The sequence below is a fragment of the Rana temporaria genome, chromosome 2 (assembly GCF_905171775.1).
Source record: "Rana temporaria chromosome 2, aRanTem1.1, whole genome shotgun sequence".
NCBI classification, from domain to species: domain Eukaryota; kingdom Metazoa; phylum Chordata; class Amphibia; order Anura; family Ranidae; genus Rana; species Rana temporaria.
This window is the reverse complement of record NC_053490.1, coordinates 532,213,599-532,231,570: the sequence shown is the minus strand read 5'-3', so window position 1 is coordinate 532,231,570 and position 17,972 is coordinate 532,213,599. Positions and strand designations below refer to the sequence as shown.

General features: G+C 47.6%; 1 protein-coding gene across 1 annotated transcript in view; it reads right to left on the bottom strand.

The window, feature by feature from the left end:
• Positions 1–1,795: 1,795 nt before the first annotated feature.
• LOC120928054 overlaps positions 1,796–17,972 on the bottom strand; it is a 56,679-nt gene continuing 40,502 nt past the window's right edge. Inside the window, exons 4-5 of the mRNA XM_040339132.1 lie at positions 13,875–13,929; positions 1,796–2,289 (exon numbers count right to left, since the gene is read on the bottom strand). Coding sequence (XP_040195066.1) covers positions 2,194–2,289; positions 13,875–13,929 — 151 coding nt within the window. The 3' untranslated portion in view covers positions 1,796–2,193. The remainder of the gene's footprint in view (positions 2,290–13,874; positions 13,930–17,972) is intronic.

The window sequence follows — 17,972 nt, the reverse complement described above, 5'->3', positions numbered from 1 at the left end:
ATTTCTTGGCTTATATTTAGACTTGCCATGTTAAAGTATGGCCGTCGTTCCCGCGTCAAATTTTTAAGTTTTTTTTTGCGTAAGTCGTCCGTGAATAGCAAAGGACGTAACGCACGTCGCCGTTCAAAAAATTACGTTGATGCAACGTCATTTCGCGCAAAGCATGGCGGGAAACTTCAAAACGGAGCATGCGCAGTACGTTCGGAACGCGCCTAATTTAAATGATACACGCCCCATTTGAATTAGGCGGGCTTGCGCCGGACAGATTTACGCTACGCCGCGGCAAGTTTACAGGCAAGTGCTTTGTGAATCAAGCACTTGCCCGTAAAACTTGCGGCGGTGTAACGTAAATGCGATACGTTACGCCGCCGCAATTCTATGTGAATCTGGCCCTATGTTTTTTTTTACATGAATTGGACTTGGCATCACTTTCGTGGAACTTCCACTTTGCCAACTAAACTGTAACTATAACTGCCACTTATACGGAACAGCTAGGCTGGTTAAAGAAGTGGGAAAAATAATGGATTTACTATCAGGATCAATAGATAATAAAAAGATGTAACAAGTGGGGAAGAACGAAAATTGTTGCTCCAATGTTATTAGACTACATCCTTTTATTTTGCCAATAGTTACACTTTAAAGGTAATATGTGGACCAGGCCCTCAGGCACCTGTGATTGAGTCTTCGAGCTGAACGCGTTTCGTCCAGGAAGTGTTCTTTATCATAGAGATAAAGGAGGAGTGGGGGAGATTATATATATATATATATATATATATATATATATATATATCACAGTGGCCCAGATTCTTAAACGAGATACGACGGCGTATCTCCAGATACGCCGTCGTATCTCTAAATTGCGCGGTCGTATCTATGCGCCTGATTCTTAGAATCAGTTAAGCATAGATTTCCCTTAGATCCGACAGGCGTAACTGTGTTACACCGTCGTATCGTAAATGCATATTTACGCTGGCCGCTAGGTGGCGCTTCTGTCGAATTCCGCGTTGAGTATGCAAATTAGGTAGATACGCGAATTCCCGAACGTACGCCCGGCCGACGCAGTAAAGTTACGCCGTTTACGTTAGGCTTTTCCCAGCGTATAGTTGCCCCTGCTATATGGTGGCATAAGTGCGGCGTAACAATGTTAAGTATGGCCGTCGTTCCCGCGTCGAAATTTGAAAAATTTACGTCGTTTGCGTAAGTCGTCCGTGAATGGGGCTGGACGTCATTTACGTTCACGTCAAAAGCAATGACATCCTTGCGGCGTACTTTGGAGCAATGCACACTGGGAAATTCCACGGACGGCGCATGCGCCATTCGGGAAAAACGTCAATCACATCGGGTCACATTACATTTACATAAAACACGCCCCCCTGATCCAAATTTGAATTAGGCGGGCTTACGCCGGCCGATTTACGGTACGCCGCCGCAACTTACGGAGCAAGTGCTTTGAGAATACAGCACTTGCCCGTGTAAGTTGCGGAGGCGTAACGTAAATCAGATATGTTACGCCTGCACAATTTTACGCGGATGTACGATACAGCACTTGCCCGTGTAAGTTGCGGAGGCGTAACGTAAATCAGATATGTTACGCCTGCACAATTTTACGCGGATGTACGAGAATCTGGGCCAGTATATATATATATTATACAGCTTTGTTCTACATTTTGCAGAATTATGTTTTTTTTTACATGAATTGGACTTGATATCACTTTCGTGCAATCCACTGTGCCCTCTGGTCGGCAACTGCGATTTTGGTTTTGGCCAATGAAGGAGCAACACTGCTGCTGGCAAAGCCTTTCAAAGCTTTAACAAGCTGTTATAGGTTTATTCACATTATTTACATTTAGCAAATATATATTCACATATATGACATATAACATTAAATCAACAACGGATGTCTATCTCTGGCTCATTCCATACTGGTCTCCATCCATTTATGGTCCCCTGGTGGAAAGTCCAGTTGGTGAACTTCTCTGCATGGCTCAGAATTCACAGATTGTCTTTAATGCATTCAACATTCTTTAATTGATGGTACAAAATAGTTGTAGCGCCTGCGCCGGGGACGACGCAATGGCAGTTTTAGGAAAGCCATTGCCCCAGGAAGGTGGCACCAACATCCCGTCCTCCATCCCCATTGGCTGTTCTGGCCATTGCAGGCAGGAAAGTTTTTGTCTGGCGTCTGTCCTCGGCTCACACCTGGCTTTGCATCGTCCCACCGAGGGGTAAACCATCGTAGAGAGTGTTAAAACGAAGGCAGTAATTCTGATCGGCATTATCGTAGATCGGCTGTGGGAAATTAAAATAATATTAATACAAATTTAATTAAATTCTAACATTCACAGCATTTTTTTTTTTTAAACATTTGACTTTACAGGTTAGAACCTCCGTTGGGTTTTCAAAGCCTCGCAATGCTAGGATTGACAGCTTGTGTAGGTCTAGGGTTAACTTACCCGACCCCCCACTCAGAGGCGGCTCTTTAATTAGGCAAATAAGGCGGTCACCTAAAGCCCCATACACACCATCAGATTATCTGCAGATTTTTGTCTTCAGATTTACCAAAACCATATAATATGAGGTCAAACCTTAAGAGTTTCAATTTGTATGCAATCAGGCAGGCCCTTGTACTACATGGTTTTGGTAAATCTGAAGACAAAAATCTGCAGATAATCTGATGGTGTGTATGGGGCTATAGGCAGTGTTTCTCAACTCCAGTCCTCAAGGCGCCCCAACAGGTCATATTTTCAGGATTTCCCTCAGTTGAAACAGCTGTGGTAATTACGAAGGCAGTGAAACTGATCAAATCACTGATGCAAAATAATGGGAAGCCTGAAAACATGACCTGTTGGGGCGCCTTGAGGACTGGAGTTGAGAAACCCTGGCCTAAGGCCTCGCGCTCACAGGGGCCCCACGACCTCCTAATTTGCCTACTGAAGGAAGAGGAGCACTGGCGTAGCGTGGGCAGCTGGTGGACCCGCGCTGTCCCTGGGTCCGATGCCCCAGCCAGCCGCGGCCTGCGGGAGTGACAGCGCTGCCTACATTGAACAGTGAGGGGGATCGCTGCAGCGGGGAGCGATTACAGGAACCATACTCTGTATCTGTGGTCCGTCCAGCAGCTGAAAGCCTTGCCACTGTCGGCCACCTCCCTTCCCCGCTGGACGCGGACACAGATACAGAGTATGGTTCCTGTAATTGCTCCCCGCAGCCTCATCTCTGTCAAAGTCTCATGTCAGACGGAGTCTTCTTCTCTGCCGGGGCCCCACTCTCCCAGACTGTTCTTCAATGCCTTCATGTCTGAGGAAGGGTCCATAGCCCTCGTCCTTGGTCTTTATGATGTCAGGACCTTTGACCACTGGAGCATGGGGGATAAAACACTTCGGGAACCAGTCTAGCAGCATGGAGGAGCGGAGGATCAGGTTAGTTAGGATCGGTTCACATATACATACGAATTAGATGAGTTTTGAACCACATCCGACTCAAATATACGTGAACCCAATGGGTTTCCCTGGAGCCAGTTCTTTTTTACCAAAAGTATTGGGGCACCTGCCTTTACACACACATGAACTTTAATGGCATCCCAGTCTTATGCCTCGTACACGCGATCGGACTTCCAACCGACTTTTCCGTGGATTTTGGTCCGACGGGCATTGGACGTGAACTTGTTCTGCATACACACGGCACAACATTTTTAACCAACGTTGAATGAATGAATGAATGAAAAACTTATATAGCGCGGCACATGCGAACTGAATCGCCTCTGGGCGCTTGTTGTTAGTATCTCATGCCTTTCAGAAAAGCAGGGTTTTGATCTGCCTTCTGAAAGACAGGTGGTTTTGCTCCAACCGAATGCTGGTTGGTAAAGCATTCCAAAGCCTGGGGCCCTGGAAAGCAAACCTTCTTTCTCCTTTGGACTTGTATTTGGTTATAGGAACCTTGACCAGATTTTGGTCGGTGGAACGCAGAATGCGGCTGCAATTGTGCGGTTTGATCTTGTCGCATAGATATCTAGGAGCCTTCCCATGGATGCACTTATGTGTCAGGCAGAGTGCTTTAAATGCAATTCTGTCTTTCACTGGCAGCCAGTGAAGGGATCTCAGTGAAGGTGAGATTGATTCCCAAGATTTTTTCCCAGTCACCAGTCTAGCGACCGTATTCTGTACGACTTGGAGACGAGCGATTTGGTACTTGGGTAGCCCGAGGTAAAGGGCATTTGCATAGTCCAGTCTGGAATTCACGATAGATCCCACCACGACTGCTACGTCTTCTTTGGGAATAAATGGAATCAGTCTGCGTAGTAGGCGCATCAAATGGTGCGCCCCGCTGACTACTGACCCTATTTGTGCGTCCATTGTCATGAAGGTGTCAAACGTGACTCCCAGACTTTTGACTTTGGAGCTAGGGGCGATGATTTGTCCCAGGATGGGAGATGGTGTCCAGTTTGTTGTCGGTGTTTTCTTCCGACTGGCATCGAAGATAAAGAGTTCTGTTTTAGCACTATTGAGTTTGAGATAACTCTTAGTCATCCAGTTTTCTATTGAAGAGAGACAGTTCTCTAAACTTAGATGATGATCCTTTTTGTGGCAGATGCGAAAATACAACTGCGTGTCGTCTGCATAAGAGTGATAAAGTAGTTCATGGCTACTGATAATATCAAAGAGAGGACGAAGATAGATATTAAACAGCACTGGTGATAAGGGGGATCCTTGGGGGACCCCACATGTCACCGTGCGTTTTTCTGACGTGAAGGATCCCAGTTTCACTGTTTGTGATCGGTTTCCTAGAAAAGAGGAGAACCATGGTAAGGCATCTTCTGAGACTCCGGCGACTTCTGTTAGTCGTCTCAGTAGCAGTCCATGGTCTACTGTGTCAAAAGCAGCGCTTAGGTCCAGCAGAACCAGGAGAGATGATTCTCTTTCGTCTGCGGCCTCGAGCGCATCGTCCCATATTTTCAGTAAGGCCGTTTCTGTCCCGTGTCCGGGACGGAACCCGGATTGAAATGGATCGAGTAGGTTGTGGGTGTCCAGATGCTGTTGCAGCTGATTTACCACCACTTTCTCCATTATCTTGGACAGAGCATTTAGACTTGTTATGGGACGGCGGTGAGTTGGGTCCATAGGATCCAAATTAGGTTTTTTCAAGATCGGCAGGATTGTGCCCTCTTTCAGCAGGGAAGGCACTATGCCTTCCTTAAATGACTGATTTATAAGCTGCGTGATCGGAGGCGCCAGGATGTCGGCACATTCCTTCAGTAGCTTGGTGGGAATGATGTCATTCGGTGCTGTGCTGTCGCGCAGCAGGCCAATGAATTTTTTTGTTGTATCGATGGAGATGGGTTCCAAAGTGAACTTAGTTGATTGTAGAGGCGTTCGGTCGTTGTTTTGATTGAAGACGGGGCTGAGTGGAGTATTGTTTTGCCGAATACTTACCCGAATTTTCTCAATTTTGTCGATGAAGAAATCCGATAGTTCATTGCAGAACTCTTGGGTGTCTGAAGTGGGGACTTCTAGACATCCAGGATTCATGGTCTGGGTGACCATCCTGAAGAGTTCGCGTGGGCGATTCAGTGCGCTGTTAATCACCCTGGAGAAGTGAAGTTTTTTGGCTTTGAAAATTTCCTTGTGATAGCGCGTAGTTACTGCTTTGTAGATGTTGAGGTGGTCTTCTGACGGACTTCTTTTCCAGGAGGCTTCCGCCCTTCTGCGCTCTTGCTTCAATAGCGACAGTTGGTTATTGAACCAGCTGGACTTATTTTCCCGGCTGCGAAGTTTGCGCTTTGGTGCTGCTAAGTCGGCTGACTGTAGCAGAGCTGCATTAATGGCATCCAAAGTATCTGAGGCTGCTAACTGAGGAGGAATAGCCCCAATTCGGTTTCCCAGGGTAGATCTGAAGAGTTCCGAGTGGAGCTTCCTCTGAGATCTAGCCCAGTGTATTGTCACCGGCTTGGGTACTTTCATGACTAATGGAGTTCTGGGGATTATGAAGCTGATTGCATGGTGGTCTGTCCATGGCAAAGGTTCATTTCCCACAATATTAATTTTCAGATTTTGTCTGAAAATTAGGTCGAGTGTGTGACCTGAAGCATGCGTTGGTCCGCGTATAAGTTGTTGAAGTCCAAATCCTTCCAGGTGGTTGATGCAGGCATCCGCGATGGGATCCTGTGAGGAGTTAGCCCACAAATTGAAATCCCCGAGCAGCAAAAGATGATTACCGCTAAGGGTGTAGGTGGAGATGAACTCCGTTAATGCTGATATCAACTGCGATTTGGGCCCAGGGGGCCTATAGCAGAGGAGAATATGAACGGTCTCCTGAGAATGAGCTTGAAGTTGAAGCGTAAGGGTTTCCATGAAAGGAAGAGGATTTTGAAGGACCGGTTTAGTGCTTGCAATATGCGATTTATGAATCACCGCCAGTCCTCCTCCCCTTTGCCCTATTCTATTTTTCGTTAAGATGCGATAGTTTGCTGGCACCAGTTCTCCGACAATGGTGTTGCAATCGTCTGACAGCCAACTTTCCGTGATAAAGAGGCAGTCTAGATCGTATTGTAGTAAGAAATCATGGATTTCTGATCGGTGTTTAACTGCTGATCTAGTGTTAAGCAAAGCACATGATATGTGCTTGAGCTGTGTTGAATGATTGAAATATTTGATGATCGATCGATGATCGAACCTCAAAAGTTGATCTGATTTTAAGGTTATTGTGGTGGCGGCAGGCAATGTAGTAGCGAATTGTCTCAGACCCCAAATGGTTTCTGCAGAGTAACGCAACTTAACCATTGTTGCCAGTCACCAAGGGCTGGGGTGCGGGCGTAGGGTGAGAGAGGATTCAAGAATCCTAGCTCAAGGGAAATGGGATTTTATTTTTTTTATTTATTTTTTTTTTTTTGTTTTTTTTTTTTGGTTCACCAAACCACGTGGTTTTAACGGTCTTTACTGCCACCCTTTAGGCAACTTCTGCCATTGTTGGCTGATGTTTAACATCGGTTCAACATTGGTTCTGAGAATGCGTGTTTGTACATCAGATTTTAGTTGGACCAACTTGCGTACACGCGATCGGATAAACCGATGTAACAGATTTATTGCCCAACAGTTGATGAGCATGAACAGCCAACTTTTGTTGTGGTTAATTTAGCCAACAATTGTCTGATGGAGCGTACACACAGTCGGATTATCCAACACAACACGTCCATCAGACAATTATGGGCAGAAAGTTGGATCGTGTGTACGAGGCTTTAGTCCGTAGGGTTCAATATTGAGTTGGCCCCGCGCCCCCGCCCTTTGCAGCTACAACAGCTTTAACTCTTCTGGGAAGGCCATCCACAAGGTTTAGTAGTGTGTCTATGGGAATGTTTCACCATTCTTCCAAATAGCGCATTTGTGAGGTCAGGCACTGATGTTGGGATGCGAAGGCCTCCCTCGCAGTCTCCACTCTAATTCATCCCAAAGGTGTTCTATCCAGTTAAGGCCAGTCAAGTTCCTCCACCCCAAACTCGCTCCTCCATGTCTTTATGGACCTTGCTTTGCGCACCGGTCCAAATCATTTGGTGGAGGAGGGATTATGGTGTGGGGTTGTTTTTTCAAGGGGTTGGGCTTGCCCCTTAGTTCCAGTGAAGAAGAACTCTTAAGGCGCCAGCATACCAAGACAGGATTAGGGTACCACAGATACCCACCATATTCTACCCCAAACCTCCCACACATGTAACTATGAACAGATAACGAATGACACCAGTCTGGAGAAAATCTTCCCAGGTTGGCCATTTATTAACAAAATGAACATTACAATTTCTTATAACAGAAACAATTCATAATTCAGTCCCCGTAATATAAAGGTTGCTGGTCTTGGGAGGCACCAAAGGACCAAATTCAGATTGTGTATCAGCGTTAATACGATCCCAAGCCACACAACACCGGTTTGGGGACAAACACACTTTACCACCGATACTTCACTTGTTACCACTTCCTCGTTAATCCACCAAACCTCTCTCTTTTTTTTTTTTTTTAACAAAACAAAATAAAACAACAATTAAACACAAATGAACCAGGGCAGGGATACCTGCTCGCCTGTTGTCCCAAAGGGGGTCTGCTGCATTATCGGAACTATCCTTTGCATCCTCCCCATTCACAGCCACATCCATCCCAACCAACTAACCAATCCTGGTCTGTGACCTCCCCATGATACTAAACTATTAACCCTGTACTGCCCTGCATAACTCCCCCCCCCCCCCCCCCCAATCATGAGGCCCTGCGCTTATTTATTTATTTTTGCTTTGGGCCTGTCTTTTTAGACAATTTCATGCTCCCAACTTTGCGGGAACAGTTTGGGGACGGCCCCTTCCTGTTCCAACATGACTGCGCACCAGTGCACAAAGCAAGTGTAGCGCCCGCTACCATAGGTAGGTGTTAGAGGTGAGTTTTTTTTATGGTAGCTGACAGGCAGGTAAATTTGGGCAGGCCTATGCTGCATGCTAGGCCTGCTTGTTTTGATCTGGGGGCATTGAGTGGTAAAGTTATTCAATACAAACTGGTCACCTCTCCACCTCCAGCCTATGACTGGACATGGAAGGAGAAGCAGGAGACTGAAGAATGCCCCGGGGGGCCGGGGTAAAGGGAACCTAGGCAGAGGGGCGCATGACTGGGGGAACGCTGAGGAGGTTGCTCCAGGAAGAGGATGTGAGGTGGGTCAGCATTTGTTAAGGTGGTGGGGCTGGCTACACGAGGCAGCTCTCTATAAGTGCAGAGGGGGGCGGAGCTAGGCATTCAGCGCCAAGGACAAGAAGGGGTAACACACAGATTGTTTTTCCCTCCCTCCCTCCCTAGTGGAAGTCTGTCTGGTATGGGTATGTGTTTTTAATGTTTCAGGTGGTATTGGCAGGGGTATGGGGTTCCTGAGGGTTGGTTGGTGGTGGGTAGATATATATTGGTGGTATATATCAAAGATTGTTGGTAGGGTTTGGGGCCTGTTCTCGGGATGGGCAGTGCACCTTCCCTATCGGGTTAAGTGGGCTAGTGGTCAATCGGGCTGAACAGTGAAGGAATCTATCAAGTCTCGGAGCTGGTAGGAACACGGCTGGAGGCCAGAATACTTTGGAGATGGTGTCAGCCCATGACATAGCCTTGTTTACCTTCTCTCAGGAACCTCTTACGTAATATTTGGAAAAAGTTATTTGGGTTAAAAAAAGGTTGTTGTGTTTAAATATATATATTTATTTAAAGGATTATATATATTTATTAAAAAAGTTATTTTATAGTTTATTTTATGTTACCTTTTGGAATTAATAAAGGGGCCTTTAGTGGCCATTTAATCCAGAAGGTGTTGTGTTGTTAATTTAGGTTAAGGGGTATGTAAGGTGGTTTTAGTTAAGGGGTAATGAGCTAGGACTCTAGTAGTGCACCAGTCATGTTACCCTTCAGCCAGCACATGTGCCTGCAGCTCATCTGATTGGCCCCAATTAGGGTTGTCCCGATACCGATACTAGTATCGGTACCAATACCGAGCATTTGCCCGATTACTTGTGCTCCGATGCTTCACCCGATACCTGGGCAGTCAGGGTAATCAGTGCGGTGGGGGAGTTACAAGCACTGATCACTCTGTATAGATTTAAAAGTCTGACAGACATCCTCTCTCTCAAACCCCCCGCTGCGGCTTTCAGCGGTGATCGGTGCTTCTCTCCCACACACGATCACCGCTGACTGTCCCCTATCCTCCTCCAGTCCCCCTCCGTCCTTCTCCATGCTGCTGTCCCCCTCCATTCTCTTCCGTGTCCCCCTCCATGCTGATTTCATGTCCCCCTCTCTCCTCTGTGTCCCCCTCCGTGCATCTGTCCCCCTCTCTCCTCCATGTCCCCCTCCGTGCATCTGTCACCCTCTCTCCTCCGTGTCCTCCTCCATGCATCTGTCCCCCTCTCTCCTCCGTGTCCCCCTCTGTGCATCTGTCACCCTCTCTTCTCCTCCGTGCATCTGTCCCCCTCTCTCCTCCGTGTCCCCCTCTGTGCATCTGTCACCCTCTCTTCTCCTCCGTGCATCTGTCCCCCTCTCTCCTCCGTGTCCCCCTCCGTGCATCTGTCACCCTCTCTTCTCCTCCGTGCATCTGTCCCCCTCTCTCCTCCGTGTCCCCCTCTGTGCATCTGTCCCCCTCTCTCCTCCGTGTCCCCCTCCATGCATCTGTCACCCTCTCTCCTCCGTGTCCCCCTCCATGCATCTGTCCCCCTCTCTCCTCCGTGTCCCCCTCCATGCATCTGTCCCCCTCTCTCCTCCGTGTCCCCCTCCATGCATCTGTCACCCTCTCTTCTCCTCCGTGCATCTGTCCCCCTCTCTTCTCCCCCTCCGTGCTGCCGTCCCCCTCGATATCTCAGGATGGAGAGCGCAGATGGAGATGAAGGGGAGATGTCAGAGGTCTGTTAAGACCCCTGATATCTCACCACAGACCCCCAACAGGGCTGATAAAAAAATTGCAATAAATAATAATAAAAATAATAATAAAAAAAAAACACAATGACACTGTCCCAACACCCCCCCCCCCCCTTTAAAAAGGAAAGCATTGTAAAAAAAATAATAATAATAAATTGGAAAAAAAAAAAAATACTGACACATGTGCCACTGTCACATGAGATTAAATAAAAGTATTGGTAATCGGTATCGGCAAGTACTTGGAAAAAAGTATCGGTACTTGTACTCGGTCTTAAAAAAGTGGTATCGGGACAACCCTAGCCCCAATACTGCCCCTCCCTGTCCATGTCTGAGTACCGCTGTACAGGAGGATGATACCAGGTAAAGTCTCTTGCACAGTAACTGAGATAGCATTAGAGGTCAGTCATTTTTTTGTGTGCGCAACATAAGTTTTGCAAAAGTCACACTACAGTATTTCTTGAATTCCTCAGATCTAATCTAATCAGATCTAATCTAAGAGTAGAGCAAAACAGGAACCAAAGTGGTCCTCTTATCTCGTCTAAAGGAAGTGGTGAAAACGCTCTGACATAGTTCCTGGCTAGGCTCCCAACCAGCTAGTGGCGTTCCTACATGTTGACCTTTTTTATGACAAAAATGAATTAACACATCAAGTTTATCTCCCCTGCACACCGAATCAGAATAGATTAAAACTCCATCAGGGTGGTAGACCTCTTTGTAGTGGCATTGATTTTTGGAGCTCAAGAATCAAGCCTTCATCGGAGCTCCTGGGAGATAGAAGAATCTATCATGACAATTGTAGATATAGACCGATCCCTCCAGTTTTAGTAAATCAACCCCAATGTCTACAAGAATGTGGGTACACCTCCAAATAATAGGTTCTGGTGATTGCAGTGAAGGGTAGTACTGCAGACAAAGACATGATGGACAATTAAAACCTTCCAACCTTGTAGTAACAGTTTGGGGTCAGTCTGTGTACCAGGCCAGTTCCATAAAGACATGGTTTGACCAGTTGGGTGTGGAGGAACTTGGGTGTCCTGCACAGAGCTCTGACCTTTACCCTTCTAAGCACCATTCATAAAGACATGGTTTGACCAGTTGGGTGTGGAGGAACTTGGGTGTCCTGCCGAGCCCTGACCTTTAACCTTCTAAGCACCATTCATAAAGACATGGTTTGACCAGTTGGGTGTGGAGGAACTTGGGTGTCCTGCACAGAGCTCTGACCTCAACCCTTCTGAACAACATCCATAAAGACATGGTTTGACCAGTCGGGTGTGACGGATCTCGGTTGTCCTGCTGAGCCCTGACCTTTACCCTACTGAGCACCATTTATAAAGACATGGTTTGACCAGTTGGGTGTGGAGGAACTGGGGTGTCCTGCAGAGCCCTGACCTTTACCCTACTGAGCACCATTCATAAAGACATGGTTTGACCAGTTGGGTGTGGAGCAACGCAGGTGTTCTGCACAGAGCCCCAACCTGAACCCTACTGGACACCATTTCTAAAGACATGGTTTGACCAGTTGGGTGTGGAGGAACTCGGATGTTCTGCACAGAGCCCCAACCTCAACCCTACTGGACACCATTTCTAAAGACATGGTTTGACCAGTTGGGTGCGGAGGAACTTGGATGTTCTGCACAGAGCCCCAACCTCAACCCTACTGGACACCATTTCTAAAGACATGGTTTGACCAGTTGGGTGTGGAGGAACTTGGGTGTCCTGCACAGAGCTCTGACCTTTACCCTTCTAAGCACCATTCATAAAGACATGGTTTGACCAGTTGGGTGTGGAGGAACTTGGGTGTCCTGCACAGAGCTCTGACCTCAACCCTTCTGAACAACATCCATAAAGACATGGTTTGACCAGTCGGGTGTGACGGATCTCGGTTGTCCTGCTGAGCCCTGACCTTTACCCTACTGAGCACCATTTATAAAGACATGGTTTGACCAGTTGGGTGTGGAGGAACTGGGGTGTCCTGCAGAGCCCTGACCTTTACCCTACTGAGCACCATTCATAAAGACATGGTTTGACCAGTTGGGTGTGGAGCAACGCAGGTGTTCTGCACAGAGCCCCAACCTGAACCCTACTGGACACCATTTCTAAAGACATGGTTTGACCAGTTGGGTGTGGAGGAACTCGGATGTTCTGCACAGAGCCCCAACCTCAACCCTACTGGACACCATTTCTAAAGACATGGTTTGACCAGTTGGGTGCGGAGGAACTTGGATGTTCTGCACAGAGCCCCAACCTCAACCCTACTGGACACCATTTCTAAAGACATGGTTTGACCAGTTGGGTGCGGAGGAACTTGGATGTTCTGCACAGAGCCCCAACCTCAACCCTACTGGACACCATTTCTAAAGACATGGTTTGACCAGTTGGGTGTGGAGGAACGCAGGTGTCCTGCACAAAGCCCAAACCTCAACCCTACTGGACACCATTTCTAAAGACATGGTTTGACCAGTTGGGTGCGGAGGAACTCGGATGTTCTGCACAGAGCCCTGACCTCAACCCTACTGGACACCAGTTCCAAAGACATGGTTTGACCAGTTGGGTGTGGAGGAACTCGGATGTTCTGCACAGAGCCCTGACCTCAACCCTACTGGACACCATTTCCAAAGACATGGTTTGACCAGTTGGGTGTGGAGGAACTCGGATGTTCTGCACAGAGCCCTGACCTCGACCCTACTTAACACCATTTATAAAGACATGGTTTGATGAGTTTGGTATGGTGTAACATTATTTTCCTTCCTAGAGTCCTGACCTCAACCCTACTGAACACCATTCATAAAGACATGGTTTTATGAGTTTGGCGTGGTGTAACATTACTGTCCTTAATAGAGCCCTGACTTCAACTCTACTGAACACGTTTGAGATGAGTTAGAATACTGATAGCAATCCAAGTCTTCTCATCCAAACTCAACACCCAACCTTACCAATGTTCTTTTGACTGAAAGGGCACAAATTCCCACAGACAACCTCCAATATCTTGTAGAAAGCCTTCCTAGAATAGTGGAGGTTGTCACTACCACAAAGGGGGTCAACTTCATATTAATGGCCATGGTTTCGGCATGGTATGTACAACAATCTCTATTGTTATCCAAAAAAATGTTTGGCCATATAGAGTATGGTCTTTGTTGATACTCATTCTAGGGAGTGAACAAGTTGTGAGCAAGGTGCAGGGTGGTGTGCTGGGTAGTAAACACAGAGAATCCAAGTCAGGCAATGAAGTAATATTGTAGAAAAGCACAACTCTGTGGGTACGGGCCCCTGGGGACCTAAAAAAAAAAGGGGGGTTGCCATCCGGGCCCCTGGGGACCTCCAGGCTCCTTACAGGTGTACTGCCTGTACCCCCCTGATGGCGGCCCTGTCAGCATGGAAGGAACAACCACAACCCCCCAACCAACCGTAGGCCTTTTATTGACGTGTACAGACATAAAGGTCAGTAATCTCAACCATTTTATAGAGTCTCACCTCTTCTCTCTGTGGGGGCTCCGGGCTGGTTTGGTGAATTTTATCTGGTGGTTTTCTGAAGGTATAAAAAAAGATGTGAGAAAGGTCAGCTTCAGTTCATGCACATGCAACAAAAAAACAATTTTGGGCTTTTCTACGACCTTCAAAATGTCAGTTTTCAATAGAGTATGTATAAGTGTGACAGAGTAAATCACTGGATAATGCTAGAAGTCACCCTTCCTCCATTCTGCATTATTTTGGTGAACTAACCACTCTGCTCCAGCTGGCACATCTGTTTTATTACTTTATGGGTACAAAGATAATAAATCCTTAATCTTGGCAGAAATTCTAACATTTGCTACTAATTACAATGTGAAGACTCCAGCTGTTTGCCTAAATAGCAGTGGAGGAAAGGGGTCAGGAGTATGAGCAGGAGCAATGGGAGGGACTGGAGCATAAGCAGAAGTAAGGAGAGGAGGCAGGAGTGTGAGCAGACCAATGGGAAGGGGCAGGAGCCTATGCAGAAGTAAGGAGAGGAGGCAGGAGTATGAGCAAATCAATGGGAGATGGCAGGAGCAGAAGCAGAAGTAAGAAGAGGAGGCAGGAGTATGAGCAAGAGCAGTGGGAGGGGCAGGAGCATAAGCAGAATTAGGAAGAGGAGGATGAAGTATGAGCAGAATTAGGAAGAGGAGGACGAAGTATGAGCAGAATTAGGAAGAGGAGGATGAGGTATGAACAGAAGCAGTGAGAGGGGGCAGGAGTATGAGCAGGAGCAGAGAGGCACAGGAGTATGTGCAGGAGCAGAGTGGGGTAGGAGTATGAACAGAAGCAGATGAAGGAGCAGAAGTATGATCATAAGCAATTGGGGAAGGGGCAAGAGCATAAACAGAGGTAGGGAGAGGAGGAAAGAGAATAAGCAGGAGTAGAGGGGAGATAGGAGTATGGGCAGGAGCAAAGGGGAGGGGCAGGAGTATAAGCAGAAGCAAGTGGACAGGAAGCAGTAGAATCAATTGGAGGGAGCAGAAGTAAGGGGAGGAGGCAGGAGTATGAGTAGCGGCAGAGGGGGACAAGAGTATAGGCAAGAACAAAGGGGGTCAGGAGTATGAGCAGTAGCAGAGAGGAGGGCAGGAGTATTGGGGGAAAGAAAACAGGGACAGGAGTAGGGACAGGAGTAAAGACAGGGGCAGGAGTATGAGCAGAAGCAGGGGAAGATGGCAGGAGCAGGGCCTGGTATAAACAGGAATTGACGCTTCCAGGATGAGATCAGATTTCTACTAAAATGATACAGTTGACAACAAAACAAAATAAAGCTTAATCAAAAATGTCAGTTTTTAATCGTGTATGTATAAGGGTGACAGAGTAAATCACTGGATAATGCTAGAAGTCACCCCTCCTCCATTCTGTATTATTTTGGTGAACTAACCACTCTGCTCCAGTTGGCACATCTGTTTTATTACTTTATGGGTACAAAGATAATAAATCATTGATCCTGGCAGAAATTCTAACATTTGCTACTAATTACCTGTGAAGGCTCCTGCTGTTTGCCTAAATAGCAGTGGAGGAAAGGGGTCAGGAGCAGGAGTATGAGCAGGAGCAATGGGAGGGGCTGGAGCATAAGCAGAAGTAAGGAGAGGAAGCAGGAGTGTGAAAAAACCAATGGGAGGGGGCAGGAGCATAAGCAGAAGTAAGGAAAGGAAGCAGGAGTGTGAGAAGACCAATGGGAGGGGGCAGGAGCATAAGCAGAAGGAAAGGAAGCAGGAGTGTGAGAAGACCAATGGGAGGGGGCATGAGCATAAGCAGAAGTAAGGAAAGGAAGCAGAAGTGTGAGAAGACCAATGGGAGGGGGCAGGAGCATAAGCAGAAGTAAGGAAAGGAAGCAGGAGTGTGAGAAGACCAATGGGAGGGGGCAGGAGCATAAGCAGAAGTAAGGAAAGGAAGCAGGAGTGTGAGAAGACCAATGGGAGGGGGCAGGAGCATAAGCAGAAGTAAGGAAAGGAAGCATGAGTGTGAGAAGACCAATAGGAGGGAGCAGGAGCAGAAGCAGAAGGAAAGGAAGCAGGAGTATGAGCAGACCAATGGGAGGGGGCAGGAGCATAAGCAGAAGTAAGGAAAGGAAGCATGAGTGTGAGAAGACCAATGGGAGGGGGCAGGAGCATAAGCAGAATTTGGAAGAGGAGGATGAAGTATGACCAGGAGAAGAGAGGGGCAGGAGTATGGGCAGGGGCAGAGTAGAGTAGGAGTATGAGCAGAAGCAGGTGAAGGAGCAGAAGTATGATCATAAGCAATGGGGGGGGGGCAAGAGCATAAACAGAGGTAGGGAGAAGAGAGGAGGAAAGAGAATGAGCAGGAGTACAGGGGGGACAGAAGAATGGGCAGGAGAAAAGGGGAGGGGGCAGGAGTATAAGCAGAAGCAGGTGGACAGGAATGAGTATGAGCAGGAGCAGTAGAATCAATTGGAGGGAGCAGAAGTAGGAGGAGGAGGCAGGAGTACGATTAGGAGCTAATGGGGGGGGGGGACACAAGTATGAGCAGAAGTATGAGCAGGAGCAGAGAGGAGGGCAGGAGTATTGGGGAAAAGAAAACAGGGACAGGAGTAGGGGCAGAAGCAAACACAGAGGCAGGAGTATAAGCAGAAGCACAGGAAGATGGCAGGAGCAGGGCTTGGTACGGACAGAAATTGACACTTCCATGAGATCAGATCTCTATTAAAATTACACAGTTGACAACAAAACAAAATAAAGCTTAATGAAAAAAAAAAGTAGGAAAAATTCAGGTGCTTTTTTAGCCTCTACTGTTGCAAGGGTTTCATCTAAAAAATGGAGTCTGGTGAAAAGGTCTCCTTTTTCTTGTTTGGTAGTCTGTACATTAGACAAGCAGCTCATATAGTGAAGATTTGTGTTGTCAGCAACAATGGATTCTAGTGTAGCCCGGCACCCTCCTGGTTAGATTGCTAGTAGGATTAAGGTAAATGTAGTCTTTTTAGCTCCTCTTTAGTCGGTGGAGCAGAGTTGATTACTTTTGGCTGGTTGCAGGCTCACCTACTTCCCCCTGCTTCTGGTGGCTTCTACAATGTAATGGGCTAGAAGATGCAGACCATGAGCCTGAATAGTCACACAGCCTCAGCCAATCCCAAGAGAAAATAATTACCAGTAGGGGGGCTGAGGGGGTGTATAAATAGTCTGGGGCCTGGAACAGCAGGGTTCTTGTCCTGGAGCAGAGGTCTCCAAACTGTGTCCCTCCAGTAGTTCAGGAACTACAATTCCCATCATGCCGAGTCATGTCTGTGAATGTCAGAGTTTTACAAATGACTTGTGGGACGTGTAGTTCCGCAACAGCTGGAGGACCATAGTTTGGAGATCCTGTCCAGGAGGATAAGGCCCAGCTTGATGGGCTCCTGCCCTTCTGGGCAGATTAGCTGAAGACTACAGAAGTTTCTCCGAGGTCTCAGCTTTGGAAGAGCTGGGGGGCCTACTTTTCTCAAAGGAGATCATCAAGGTCCAAGCTCAGGGAGAGCTGGGGAGCCTATCCCTAAAGTTACTGAAATCAGTTTGGAGGGAGTCCATTGAGGATCTGGCCTGGAGCCTCAGGGTTCAGGGGTCTGGCTGGTATTGGAAGGAGACATCAAAGTACACAGGGACATAGTGAGTAAAGGCCTGCGAGAGAGAGGGAGAGAGAGAGAGGGGGGGAAAGGGAGGGGGAAAGGGAGATGGAAAGAGAGAGAGAGAGGAGGGGGGAAAGGGAGAGGAAAAGAGAGAGAGAGAGGGGGAGAGAGGGGGCGAGAGAGGGAGAGAGAGGGGGGGAGGGAGAGAGAGGGGGAAATGGAGAGAGAGAGGAAAAGGGGGAGAGAGAGGGAGAGAGAGAGAGAGGCAAAGGGGGAGAGAGAGGGGGAGAGAGGGAAAGGGAGAGGGAGGGATAGTGTGGGAGAGAAAGAGGGTGGGGAGAGAGAGAGGGTGAGAGGGAGAGAGAGAGTGAAATGGAGAGGGAGGGAGAGGGAGAGATAGAGGGAGAGAGAGAGGGAGAGGGAGAGATAGAGGGAGAGAGAGAGAGGGAGGGGAGAGAGAGAGAGAGGGAGAGAGAGAGGGAAAGGAAAAGGGAGAGCGTGGGAGAGAAAGAGGGTGG